The sequence below is a fragment of the Chiloscyllium plagiosum genome, chromosome 25 (genome assembly GCF_004010195.1).
Source record: "Chiloscyllium plagiosum isolate BGI_BamShark_2017 chromosome 25, ASM401019v2, whole genome shotgun sequence".
NCBI lineage: Eukaryota > Metazoa > Chordata > Chondrichthyes > Orectolobiformes > Hemiscylliidae > Chiloscyllium > Chiloscyllium plagiosum.
In genome coordinates, this window is record NC_057734.1 from 52522212 (window position 1) to 52536158 (window position 13947).

At 42.8% G+C, this 13947-nt stretch overlaps 1 protein-coding gene across 5 annotated transcripts in view; it reads right to left on the bottom strand.

The window, feature by feature from the left end:
• Nucleotides 1–13947, bottom strand: part of smpd4 (sphingomyelin phosphodiesterase 4) — a 72113-nt gene that overhangs the window by 16808 nt on the left and 41358 nt on the right. For all 5 annotated transcript variants that reach the window (XM_043716212.1, XM_043716211.1, XM_043716210.1 and 2 more), the window contains 4 exons: nucleotides 11434–11524; nucleotides 10167–10267; nucleotides 4055–4218; nucleotides 1153–1358 (listed from right to left, as the gene is read on the bottom strand). In XM_043716212.1, the coding sequence (XP_043572147.1) occupies nucleotides 1153–1358; nucleotides 4055–4218; nucleotides 10167–10267; nucleotides 11434–11524 (562 nt within the window). The remainder of the gene's footprint in view (nucleotides 1–1152; nucleotides 1359–4054; nucleotides 4219–10166; nucleotides 10268–11433; nucleotides 11525–13947) is intronic.

Sequence of the window (13947 nt, forward strand, 5' to 3'; positions counted from 1 at the left end):
TTCCAAGTCATTAATAAACATTACAAACAGCAGAGGACCCAGAACTGATCCCTGCGGAACTCCACTCGTAACTGGGCTCCAGGCTGAATATTTACCATCTACCACCACTCTCTGACTTCGACCGGTTAGCCAGTTCTCTATCCAACTGGCCAAATTTCCCACTATCCCATGTCTCCTGACTTTCCACATAAGCCTACCATGGGGAACCTTATCAAATGCCTTATTAAAATCCATGTACACTACATTCACTGCTCTACCCTCATCCACATGCTCTACCCTCACCTCTTCAATGTTCTAACTCAAATGATGGTGCCTAAAGCCTTTTCACCATGTCCATTCATCACTAACCTTGACAGACACCAGCTTGATTTGAAAAGTCCTATCCTTGCTTTTAAGTATTTGCACAGCCACTCTCGTCCCTAACTCTGTAATCCCCGCATATGTTCAATATCTGCACTCCTTTAATTTTGGTCACTTATACATCAACTTTAACAAGTCGACCACTGGGCACTTTACCTTTGGCTGCCTAAACTCCAGAATTTGTCCCTAAACCTTTCAGCCTCTCCCTGCTTTTTAAATACATTATTGAAAAGCTATTTGTTTGACCAAACTTTTGTTCATTTGACCTCATGTGGCTCAGTGTCAAGGTTTGCTCAATGACCCTCTATTGAAACATCCTGGGACATTTACATGAAAGGATCCATTTGTAGGTTGTTCTTAAACTAAGCAGCAAGCTTCAGTTTTAAAGTGCAGTCGAGCCTAGTGTTGCAATGAGTGAATGCTTAAACTGAGCTCCCCTTGACTCTTTGGAAGTCTGTCTTATCTACAGAGTCAGGAGGAAATGGGGAGCTCAGTTTAAGCATGTTAGGTCATTTAGTCCCTGGATCACCAGGCTTGACTGCACTTTAGAACTGTAATTTGCTGCTTAGCTCAACAACAACATTATGGAGTTACCACAGGACCTATTCCCCCAACAATCATCAATGCCCATGGGGTCATTTATCATATTTCTTCAAGGAGTGAGGAGGACTATTTCACGACTGTTTTCTGGTTTCCCATGACCTCAGATCTACCACATCCCTAGTTCTTGCATTCCACCAAAGAGACAAGGGAACATGGAACAGGGATGAACATTCAGCACTTTGTACTCACCAGATTCCTGACTTCGGACCCAAACATCTGCTTGTACACACAGTCCTGCCCCTCCAAATTGTACACATGACTCTTGACTCTGAAGGCTGTATCCGTCATTGGGGAATGCCACGAGGACATGTAGGTGCTGCTGAAGCCAGGAGACGTATATACACGATGCTGCCTCGGGCGATGCATTGGATCAGGCTCCATGAACAAGCGCTCAGCTATTTATAAACAGGACACATTGTGGAGTTTACATCACTGCCAAAAGTAAAACGGTTACCTTCCAGGAACTGGTGGAAATTCCTCAGCCATACTCAATATCACCCGACACAGAAGCTCACAGACTGGGGAAGATTACTCAGAACCCAGACTGAGGCACCAGTGCAGAAATGTAGAGGCGCAGCACCAAACAAGGCAGCATTGCCAGAGGGAACCCTGCACCGTTTTTGGGGGGGGGGGGGGGGGCAGCAAATGCAAACCATACAATTTGGGTCTGTGGGTCCTTTCAGATGGAAAGATTGAGAGAGACTACTTTGAAGGCATTAAACTGGAAAGTAGACAGGCAAGCAATAAAGACACAGCTGTAATTACAGATGACTTTAAACTGCATACAAATTGGGCAAATGAAATCAATAATGACAGCAAAGGGAAGGGAGTATGGGATGTTTTTCTGGATTAAAATATCAAGGAACCAGCAAGAGAGCAGGCCGTCCTGAACAGGGTATTGTGTAATGAGAAAGGAATAATTGGCAATCTAGCTCTGCAAGGTCCCTCGGGGAATACTGGCTATGATTGAATTTTTCATTAAGGTGGGGAGTGATGTGGTTAATTCTGATACTAGGGTTCTGAATCTGAAGAAAGAAAACTATGATTTGTATGAGATGTGAGCTGGTTATGATAAATGTTACTGAAGGAATGATGGTGAATAGGCAATGGTAAACACCTAAAGAGCACATCTGACTCAAACATAAAACAGATAAGGTGACCAAAGCGTGGCCAACAAAGGTAATAAGAATAATATCAGATCCAAGGAAGAGACAAACAAATTGTCCAAAAAAAAAGCAGCAGAGCTGAGGATTGGATGTAGTTTAAATATCAGCCAAGGAGAACAAAGAGACTGATTAAGAGGGGTAAAATAAAGGATGAAGGTACGCTTGTGGGGAAGACACCCAGAGAATCTTTTACAATTAGTGTGGATGTGAAGATAAAAAGTTAGTGAAGATAATCAATTTTACAGTCAGAGACTGGGAAAGTTATAATGGGGAACAAAGAGACGGAATACCAGTTAAATACATATTTTGGTTCGATCTTCACAAATGAGGACATGGATAATCTCCCTAAAATGTTGGAGAACGGAAAGGGAGGAGGAGGGGAAGAAGGAGCTAAAGGGAATAATTATTAGGAAGGAAATGGTGTATGGGAAATTAATGGGATTAAAACTAATATGTCCCCAGGGCCAAATAACCTGCATCCCAGAGTACTTAAAAATGTGGACCTAAGAAATAGTGAATAAATTGGTGGTCATTTTCAAGGTCCTTTACACCCTGGTGCAGTTCCATTAGATTGGTTGGCAGCTAATGCCATTTAGGACTGAGCTGTGGAGAAATTTATTTACCCAGACAGTAGTGAGCCTGGGGAATTCTCTGCCACAGAAAGCAGTTGAGGCTAAAGCATTGAATCTTTGAGTCATAGAGATGTATAGCACGGAAACAGACTCTTTGGTCCAACTCGTCCATGCCGACCAAAAATCCTAACCTAATCTAGTCCCACTTGCCAGCAACCAACCCATATCCCTCCAAACCCTTCCTATTCATATACCCATCCAGATGCCTCTTAAATGTTGCAATTGTACCAGTCTCCACCACTTCCTTTGGCAGCTCATTCCATACACACACCACCCTCTGCGTGAAAAAGTTGCCCCTTAGGTTTCTTTCATATTTTTGCCCTCTCACCCTGGCCCCCCACGCCAGGGAAAAGACTTTGTCTATTTACCCTATCCATGCCCCCAATTTTGTAAACCTCTATAAGGTCACCCCTCAGCACTCCGATGTTCCACGAATCACAGCCCCAGCCTGATCAGCCTCTCCCTATAGCTCAGATCCTCCAACCCTGGCAACATCCTTTAAATCTTTTCTGACCCCTTTCAAGTTTCACAACATCTTTCCGATTGGAAGGAGACCAGAATTGCATGCAATATTTTAAAAGTGACCTCACCTGTACAGCTACAACATGACCACCCAACTCCTGTACTCAATACTCTGACTAATAAAGGAAAGCATACCAAACGCCTTCTTCACTATCCTATCTACCTGTGACTCTACTTTCAAGAAGCTATGAACCTGCACTCCAAAGTCTCTCTGTTCAGCAACATACCCTAGGACCTTACCATTAAGTGTACAAGTCCTGCTTAGATTTGCTTTCCCAAAATGCAGCACCTCGCATTTATCCAAATTAAACTCCATCTTCCACTTCTCAGCCCACTGGCCCATCTGATCAATATCCTGTTGTAATCTGAGGTCCACTACACCTTCAACTTTGGTGTCATCTGCAAATCATTTATATAAATGACGAAAAGTAGAGGACCCAGCACTGACCCTTGTGGCACTCCACTGGTCACAGGCCTCCAGTCTGAAAAACAACCCTCCACCACCACCCTCTGTCTTCTACCTTCGAGCCAGTTTTGCATCCAAATCCTTGCTAACCAGTGTCCCATGGGGAACCTTGTCAGACTAAGAAAGCTTAGAATTAATTCTTAGGGCAAAAGAGATCAAAGGGTATGGGGAGAAACAGGAATAGGGACTGAGATGGATGATCAGCTATGATTGTATCCAAGACAGAGCAGACTTGATTGGCTGAATGGCCCACTCCAATCTGCTATGTTCCTATGATAAACAATAGTGTCATAATTACTCCTTACCTTCCTTGATCATTTCAGCAAGGTTGGGCTGACTGTACACTTTGGCCACTCGATACACCATCAGTGCATTCTTGGGACTGACAAGGTCAGTGCGCAATGCTCGATTCAAAAAACCTTGGAAGAGTTTTGTGAACATCAGCAGGTTGTCCTGCACAAAGGGTGCCCTGCGAGACAGAATGAATGGTTAGAAGCAAGACAGAAATAATCAATCACCAATTAGATTGTGACAATTGAAAACTGGAAGAATCCTCCACGCACCATGGTTCCACAAGGAATGCTCAAACACCAACAAAATATGGTGTCCTCAGAATAACTACTCAGCCCATTGTGCCCATGTCTCTGTTAGCTCTTCAAACTGAGCAATCCACTCTAATCCCATTGCCTAATTTTTTTTTAATCAATTCGTCTACATATTATTTTTACGTGATGTTGGAATCACTTCCCAATATTTGCATGGAGCAACAAAGCATTAATTTCAACTTCCCCCTTTGCTCTTGCAGAGACAATCTTCATACCTACACCTTTGTTTCAGATTGCCAACCACTGGGAACAATCCTTCATCTTTCAAAGTCTTTAAAGAATTTGAAGCCCCTCCAGTATCTACCATCTTAAAGAAAAGTTGAGTAATGCACAACTGTTGTTTTTATCTGCTTGGGAGAGAGAGAAATAAAAGATGACTTGGAAAGTTTAAGGAATGAAAAGTGGTCTTTGCAATGAAACAATATACTAGCAGATTGATTGCTTCAGAATAAATCACACCAAGCTTAGTGAGCCTCAGCCAATGAAAGTAGCATAGTACTCGCTCAAACATATTTATACAAAAATAAAGTTGATCTTAGAAACATCTTTCAAATAAAATAACAGAATAAATTCCCAGCCCCTTTCCAGTTCAATCAATTAAAGACAGTTCTAACTGTTGCATTCTTTTGGAACTTTGGAGAAAAGTCAAAATAACAGCACTTTAAAAAGGGAGAGGAACAGACAAAGGAAGCATATGGTGAGGTCGGTGTAGGAGAGAGAGGGAAAAACCCACATTGCTAACTAAAACAGCAGTGAACCTGCACAGTTACTGCCTTTGCTGTTGAATTCATCTATCGCTGGACATCGGAGTGCGTCTGGGAAAATTAACAAACAGCGAAATTCACAACTGATTCACAAATTCACAACAGGAACCTGTTGGAGAAGTCACAGCACAGAGACAGAATAATGGATATTTTAAGCGTGGCCTTACAGCAAGTCTGCAGTAATGAGTAGAGTGGGTTCTTTCTTGATTATTTGTTTTATCGAGACATGTCTCTTGATTAAACTTAAAATATAATTAATTTAACCTGGAGCAGTGTTTTGTAGAGGAATATTTACTGGGTCTGTAGATTGGAAGAAGCAAAAATGGCCTTTAGTAGAGTAATATGCTCTTCTTGTCGGATGTGAGAGTTTAGGGAGAGTTTATGGGTTACTGAGGATTATATCTGCAATAAATGCCGTTGGTTGTGAATCCTATCAGATCGAATGGATCGGCTGGAGAGACAGTTAGAGGCAATGAGGACTTTACAAGAGCAAGGGGATGTGATGGATGGCAGTTATAGAAAGGGGGGCAAGTCTCAGATACAGTCACATAGATGGGTTAACTCAAGGAAAGGTAAGAGAGGTAGGCAGGTAGTGCAGGAGTCTTCTGTGGCTATCCCCATTTCAAACAAGTATGCTGTTTTGGAAAACGTAGGGGGTGATGGATTCTCAGGAGAATGTAGCACGAACAGTCAAGTTTCTGGTATTGAGACTGGCTCTAATGGAGTGAGGGGTACGTAGGGTTCCAAGAGATCGATTGTGTTATGGGACTCTCTAGTCCAAGGTACAGACAGACATTTCTGTAGCTAGCATGAAAAATTAGAATGGTGTGTTGCTTCCCTGGTGCCAGGATCAAGGATGTCTCAAAGAGGGTTCAGGATGTTCTCATGGGGGAGAGGGGACAGCAAGAGGTCATTGTCCACATTGGAACCAATAACATAGGAAGGGAAAAGGTTGAGATTCTGAAGGGAGATCACAGAGAGTTAGGCAGGAATTTAAAAAGGAGGTCCTTGAGTAGTAATATCTGGATTACTCCTGGTGCTACAAACTAGTGAGGGCAGGAATAGGAGGATAGAGCAGATGAATGCATGGCTGAGGAGCTGGTGTATGGGAAATTGATTCACATTTCTGGATCATTAGAATCTCGTCTGGGGTAGAAGTGACCTGCACAAGGACGGGTTGCACTTAAATTGGAAGGGGACTAATATATTGGCAGGGAGATTCGCTAGAGTCGCTTGGGAGGATTTAAATTAGGAAGGTGGGGGCGGGGGGAGGGGATCCCAGGGAGATAGTGAGGAAAGAGATCAATCTAAGATTAGTACAGTTAAAAACAAAGGTGAGTCAAAGTCAGGACAGGCAGGGACAAAGCAGAGAACAAGATAGGACTGATAAATTAAATTACCTTTATTTCAGTGCAAGAGGCCCAACAGGGAAGGCAGATGAACTTAGGGCATGGTTAGGAACATGGGACTGGGATATCATAGCAATTACTGAAATATGGCTCCGGGATGGACAGAACTGGCAGCTTTATATTACAGGATACAAATGCTACAGGAAGGTCAGAGGGGAGGCAAGAGAGGATACGTTTTTGATAACGTATAGCATTACAGCTGTACTGAGGGAGGATATTGCCAGAAATACATAGAGAAGTTATTTGGGTAGAACTGAGAAATAAGGGAGGGATGGTCACCTTAATGGGATTGTATTATAGACCCCCTAACAGTCAGAGGGAAATCGAGAAACAGATTTGTAAGGAGATCTCAGTTATCTGGAAGAATAATAGGGTGGTTATGGTTCGGGATTTTAACTTTCCAAACATAGACTGGGACTGCCACACTGTGAAGGGTTTAGATGGAGAGGAATTTGTTAAGTGTTTACAAGGAAATTTCTGATTCAGTATTTGGATGTACCTAAAAGAGAAGGTGCAAAACTTGACCTACTCTTGGGAAATAAGGCAGGGCGGGTGACTGAGGTGTCAGTGGGGGAACACTTTGGGGCCAGCGACCATAATTCTATTCGTTTTAAAATAGTGATGGAAAAGGATAGACCAGATCTAAATGTTGAAGTCCTAAATTGGAGAAAGGCCAATTTTGACAGTATTAGGTAAAAACTTTCAAAAGCTGATTGGGGACAGATGTTTGCAGGTAAAGGACGGCTGGAAAATGGGAAGCCCTCAAAAGTGAGATAAGTCAAGAGAAAGCATATTCCTGTTAGGGTGAAAGGAAAGGCTGGTAGGTATAGGGAATGCTGGGTGACTAAAGAAATTGAGGCTTTGGTTAAGAAACAGAAGGAAGCATATGTCAGGTATAGACAGGATAGATCGAGTGAATCCTTAGAAGAGTATAAAGGCAGCAGGAGTATACTTGAGAGAGAAATCAGGAGGGCAAAAAGGGGATACGAGATAGCTTTGGCAAATAGGGTTAAGGAGAATCCAAAGGGTTTTTACAAAAACATTAAGGGCAAAAGGGTAACAAGGGAGAGATTAGGGCCTATCAAAGATAAGCAAGGCGGCCTTTGTGTGGAGCCACAGGAGATGGGGGAGATACTAAACTAGTATTTTGCATCAGTATTTACTGTGGAAAATGACATGGAGATATAGAATGTAGGGAAATAGATGTCTTGAAACGCATAAAAGTGGACAAAACCCCAGGACCTGATCAGATGTATCCTAGAACTCTGTGGGAAGCTAGGGAAGTGATTGCTGGGCCTGTTACTGACATATTTGTATCATCAATAGTCACAGATGAGGTGCTGGAAGACTGGAGGTTGGCTAACGTGGTGCCACTGTTTAAGGCAGGTGGTAAGGACAAGCCAGGAACTATAGACTGGTGAGCCTGACATTGGTGGTGGGCAAGCTGCTGGAGGGAATCTTGAGGGACAGGATGTACATGTATTTGGAATAGTCAACATGGCTTTGTGCATGGGAAATCATGTCTCAAAAACTTGATTGAATTTTTTGAAGTAACAAAGAGGATTGGTGAGGGCAGAGCGGTAGAAGTGATCTATATGGACTTCAATAAGGCGTTCGACAAAGTTCCCCATGGGAGACTGGTGAGCAAGGTTAGATCTTAATGAATACAGGGAGAACTCACCATTTAGATACAGAACTGGCTCAAAGGGTGGTGGTGGGGGGTTGTTTTTCAGACTGGAGGTCTGTGACCAATGCAGTGCCACAAGGATCAGTGCTGGGTCCTCTACTTTTCATCATTTATATAAATGCTTTGGATGTGGGCATAAGAGATATAGTTAGTAAGTTTGCAGATGACACCAAAATTGGAGGTGTTGTGGACAGTGAAGAATGTTACCTCAGATTATAACGGGATCTTGATCAGATGGGTTAATGGGCTGAGAAGTAGCAGATGGAGTTTAATTTAGATAAATGTGAGGTGCTGCATTTTGGGAAAGCAAATCTTAGCAGGACCTATAGTGGTAAGGTCCTAGGGAGTGTTGCTGAACAGAGACACCTTGGAGTGCAGGTTCATAGCTCCTTGAAAGTAGAGTCGCAGATAGATAGGATAGTGAAGGCAGTGTTTGGTATGCTTTCCTTTATTGGTCAGAGTATTGAGCACAGGAGTTGAGAGTCATGTTGCATATGTACAGGACATTGGTTAGGCCACTGCTGGAATATTGCGTGCAATTCTGGTCTCCTTCCTATTGGAAATATTTTGTGAAACCTGAAAGTGTTCAGAAAAGATTTACAAGGATGTTGCCAGGGTTGGAGGATTTGAGCTAGAGGGAGAGATTGAATAGACTAGGGCTGTTTTCCCTGGAGTGTTGGAGGCTGAGGGGTGACCTTGTAGAAGTTTATAAAATCAAGAGAGACATGGATAGGATAAATAGACAAAGTATTTTCCCTGTGGTGGTGGAAGAAATAGAGGGTATAAGGTTTAGGGTGAGAGAGGAAAGATATAAAAGGGACCTAAGGGGCAACCTTTTCACGCAGAGAGTGGTACATGCATGGAATGAGCTGCCAGAGGAAGTGGTAGAGGCTGGTACAATTGCAACATTTAAAAGGCATATGGATGAGTATATGATGGGAAGGGTTTAGAGGGATATGGGCTGGGTGCTGGCAGGTGGGACTAGATTGAGTTGGGATATCTGGTCGGCATGGACGGGTTGTACATGTTTCCGTGCTGTACATCTCTAAGACTTTAATTTAGCTGGATCATGCCACTTCCCATTCACTGTGTTAGGTGTGTGGAATGTACTGCCACCAGTGGTAGTCGAGTCAGATACATTAGGGACACTAAAGCAACTCTTGGATAGACTCATGGATGATCGTAAAGTGAAGGGTATGTAGGTTAGTTTGATTTTAGAGTAGCATAAACGGTCAGCACAACATCAAGGGCAGAAGGGCCTGTACTGTGCTGTTCAATGGTTTTGTGTAAATACATAGAAGTAGCAACAGGAAAGCATGATATTTCGTCATAACACAAAAGGATATGGACAAGTGCAGGAAATGGGGATTAGTGCACTTTTAGTGGTAGTTATGTCAATGAAGACTCGATGGGCTAAAGGGCCTTTTTTGCACTTTATCAATCTATGAATTGGCCCAAACTGTCAGATCAGCATTTACCCCCAAATGAGCAATTGGTTTGACCAATTTTAACCAGCTGTTCCCAAATCTAGTTTTTGTTTTGGGGGTGGGGCATGCAGTGAACATCTTGACAAAACCATTTCCAATTCACTTCCACCATACAAAACTAAAATACATCTGCTTCCTAACTCCTGGCAGATCAAAGATTAATTGGTGTAAACACATTTGTTTGTAATATCTGCAGTATTAGGTACTGTACCTTATAAAAGATAGCTATTGTTTGACATAATGGGTGGTGCACTGCCTTTAACCTAGAGAAGGGGAAAGAGGGGAACATGGCCCAGATCTCTCCCATGCTCAAAAATATGAATAATATAAAGAAATAGTTTAACTCCACTGTGAGTTCAAACTTGGGTATAAGGTAAAGATGACTCGAGCCAAGTTAGAAGAGTATCTTTGCTTGCATTTTAACTGTAATCGCACTGCTATATCAAAGTCTTCCATGTGATTTACCATTTGTCTGGTATGCTGCGATCCATAGAATCAATCAGGCTAAATGGTTTATCGCCAGCATACCTCCATGGCTGCAGATAGCTCAACCACGTTTCCAAAACCTGCAGAGAAAAACTGAACTATTAAAAAGAGGACAGGCAAACATTAAAAACTGAACCCTGTTTCCAAAGAATCTTTTGAGTGTAAAATCACCTGGCTGTATGATTATAAGTTTTGAACTTTAAGTTGGATTGTGTCTGAAAATTGAAGCTATCAAGCAGGTTCATCACAATGAAATCATAACTTGTTGCTGTACTGGTGATGGCAGCAGAATTAACAGCATTACACTGGCACAGTAACACTGTCATTCTACACAGCAAGTGGTCCCTGATTTACAAATGTATTCCTGTGCAGGGTGAAATTTTAAAGATCCATCAAAGGAACATTGCCTGTAATTACTAACAGCTATATCGCTTTGCTTTGTTTTCCAACTTGTGTCCAAATCGATTTGTGAATGGACTGAAGAAAAGAATCCATTTGCAACCCAGGGACTGCCTGTCCATTGGCAGCAATTCACTCAACACAGACAAAGGTTATATTGCGGTCTGCCAGAGCACAAGTAGTTCAAAAAATGTTTTCATGATGATCTGGACTTTGTCCGATATTGTAAAACAGCTGATAGCCTTGGTCAAAGTTGGGATTTAAGGAGGGTCTTGAAGGTGGAGAAGCAAAAGGATAGAGGAAAGGAGGTTCATCATTTGAGGGCAGAACTACAAATGGTGCCGATAGATGGGAAAGAGAGGGCTAAGAGGTCTTGGGAAATTTTAGGGCTGGAGAAAACTTGGAGGTGAGAAGACAAGGATGAGAATTCAAGTTCGATCTTGGCTAATCATACTTCAAAATTCAGTCAACCACTTGTCGTTAAATCATTTCAGTCTGGGTCATTAAGTATGATCAAGCCTGAGATAGGTTTTTAATCAGTAAGGGAATCAAGGGTGATGAAGAAAAGACAAGGAAATGGAGCTGAGGATTATCAGATCAGCCATGACCTCAATAAATGGCAGAGCAGACTTGATGGGCTGAATGGCCTAATGCTGCTCCCATTTCATATGGTGTGTTGAAATTCAGTTTCTAGCATTGGAACACAGCAACAGTAGAGCACGGCAAACATCCCTACTGCTCAATCTAGTGTCAGTTACTGTGCTTTGAGGAGCTCAACATAATTCCAACTTTTATAGGCAGTTCTGAGGTACATAATAAAAACATGCAGTGCTCAGTTGCAACATACCGCTCTAAAGGAGGCATCCAGAGGCCAGTGACTGAAACATTGTTGCAGGAACACATACAACTTCTGCTGAAGAAAGCATGAAATCACAGCTCTGCAAGAAAATCAAAGCAAATTATTTTCACATTAACTAAGCAGTCATGTGCAAGAAATGGAGAAAAACTGCTTCACAGAATCTTAATTTTCATGATCAATTGGTGTAATTCAGCCTGTAACTTCCTCCAACCCACAGCAGGAGCCACACGATAAAGAACAGCAATGTACTAAAACAGCAAACAACTCATCTACATTTACTACTGTCATTCACCTCTTAGACACACTCGGGTACACACAGAGGAATAGATATGAACAGTTTAGTCGACCTTTCAGTCCAAGTCATCCTTGTCGACCAGATATCCTAAGTTAATCTAGTTCCATTTGCCTGCATTGGGCCCATATCCCTCTAAACCTTTCCTATTCATATACACATCCAGATGCCTTTTAAAATGTTTTAATTGTATTGGCCTCTGATACCACCTCTGGCAGCGCATTGCATACATGCACATTCCATATCTGCGTGAAAATGTTGCCCCTCAGGTCCCTTTTAAGTTTTTTTCCCTTTCAGCTTAAACCTGTGACTTCTAACTTTGGAATCCCCTATCCTGGGGAAAAGATCTGTCTATTCACCCTATCCATGGCCTTCATGATTTTATAAACCTCCACAACATCGCCCGTCAGCCTACAATGCTGCAGGGAAAAGAGCCCGAGCCTATTCACCCTCTCCCAAAAGCCCAAACCTTGCAACTATGGATCTTTGTACATCGTCTCTAAAGCCTTTCAAGTTTCACAACATCTTTCCTACAGCAGGGGATCCAGAACTGAACGTCATATTCCAAACATGGCCTAACCAATGTCCTGTAAGCCGCAATATGACCTCCCAACTCCTATACTCAGTACACTGACCAATTAAGGCAAGCGTAGCAAATGCCCTCCACTATCCTGTCTATCTGCAATTCTGCTTTCAAGGATGTACGAAGCTGCACCCCATGGTGTCTTTATTCAATAACACGCTCCAGGTCCTTACTATTAAGTGTATAAGTCCTGCCCTGATTTTTCCTACCAAAATGCAGCACCTCATATATATCTAAATTTGACTCCATCTACCAATCCTTTGCCCATTTGCCCATCTGATCGAAGTCCTGTTGCACTCTGAGGTAACCTTCTTCACTGTTTACTACAGCACCAATTTAGGTGTCATGTGTAAACTTGCTAACCATACCTTGAACATTCATATTCAAATCATTTATGTGAATGACAAAAAGCAGTGGATTCAGCATTAATTTTTACGGCACATTGCTGGTCACAACCCGAAAAGCAACCACCACTGTCTGTGCCGCAGAGGAGACTGCTACGTAAGAGCCCATGGTGTTAGGAGCAAGATACTGGCATCGATACAGGATTGGCTGACTGGCAGAAAGCATAGAGCAGGGATAACGGGGTTTTTTTCAGGAAGGCAGCCAGCAACTAGTAAGTTCCAGAGGGATTGATGTTGGGACCACAACTATTCACGTTATACATTAACAGTCTGGACGAAAAATTGAGGGATTGTTGCTAAGATTGCAGATGACAGAAAGGTAGGTGGATGACAGGAAATGGGGATGCTGCAGATGGACTTGGGACAGGTTGAAAAGTGGGCAAAGAAGTGGCAGATGGAATACAATGGGGCAAGGTGTGAGGTTATGCACATTGGTAGGAAGAATAGAGGGATAGAATACTTTCAAAATGGGGAAAGGCTTTGGAAATCTGAAGCACAATGGAACTTAAGACTCCTAGCTCTAAATTCTCTTAAGGTCAATAAGCAGGTTCAGTTGGCACTTTTGAAGGCAAATGCACTGTTAGCATTCATTTAAAAGAATACATGAGAAGGGATGGATTGCTGAGGATGCATAAGGTCCTGGTCAGTCCGCATTTGAATATTGAGTGTAGATTTGGGCCCTGTATCTATAGGCTAGCCTTGTTGGGTGTCCAGAGGCAGCTCCCGCTGCTTCAAAGAAGGATGCCATGGATGAATTACAAGTGTCCTTGGGGGTGGAGGTGGGGAGAGAATGAGGAAGGACAGACAGAGAATGATGGTTCATCAGTGACCATCTATCAGAAAGCAATGTCCTTTGTGGTTGAACAGCTGATGAGAAAACAAGCAGCAGTGCTTTCAGGAAGGCAGACTGTTTGGAAAAGGGTGAGGAGTAAAGATAAATCACTCTCCTAATGGTCCCTTAACACATGAGGAGCGAGTTCCCTAACTCGCTCCGCACAGAACGAGTTAGGGAACTGGAACTGGAGTTGGATGAACTGAGGATTATTCGAGAGGCTGAGAAGGTGATAGATAGAAGCTACAGGGACATAGTTACGCCAGAGAACAGAGGTAGCAGGGTAACAGTTAGAGGTGGGACGGGGAGGAAGCAGGCAGTGCAGGGATCCCCTGTGGTCATTCCCCTAAACAATAAGTATACCGCTTTGGATACTGGTGGGGGGGGACAG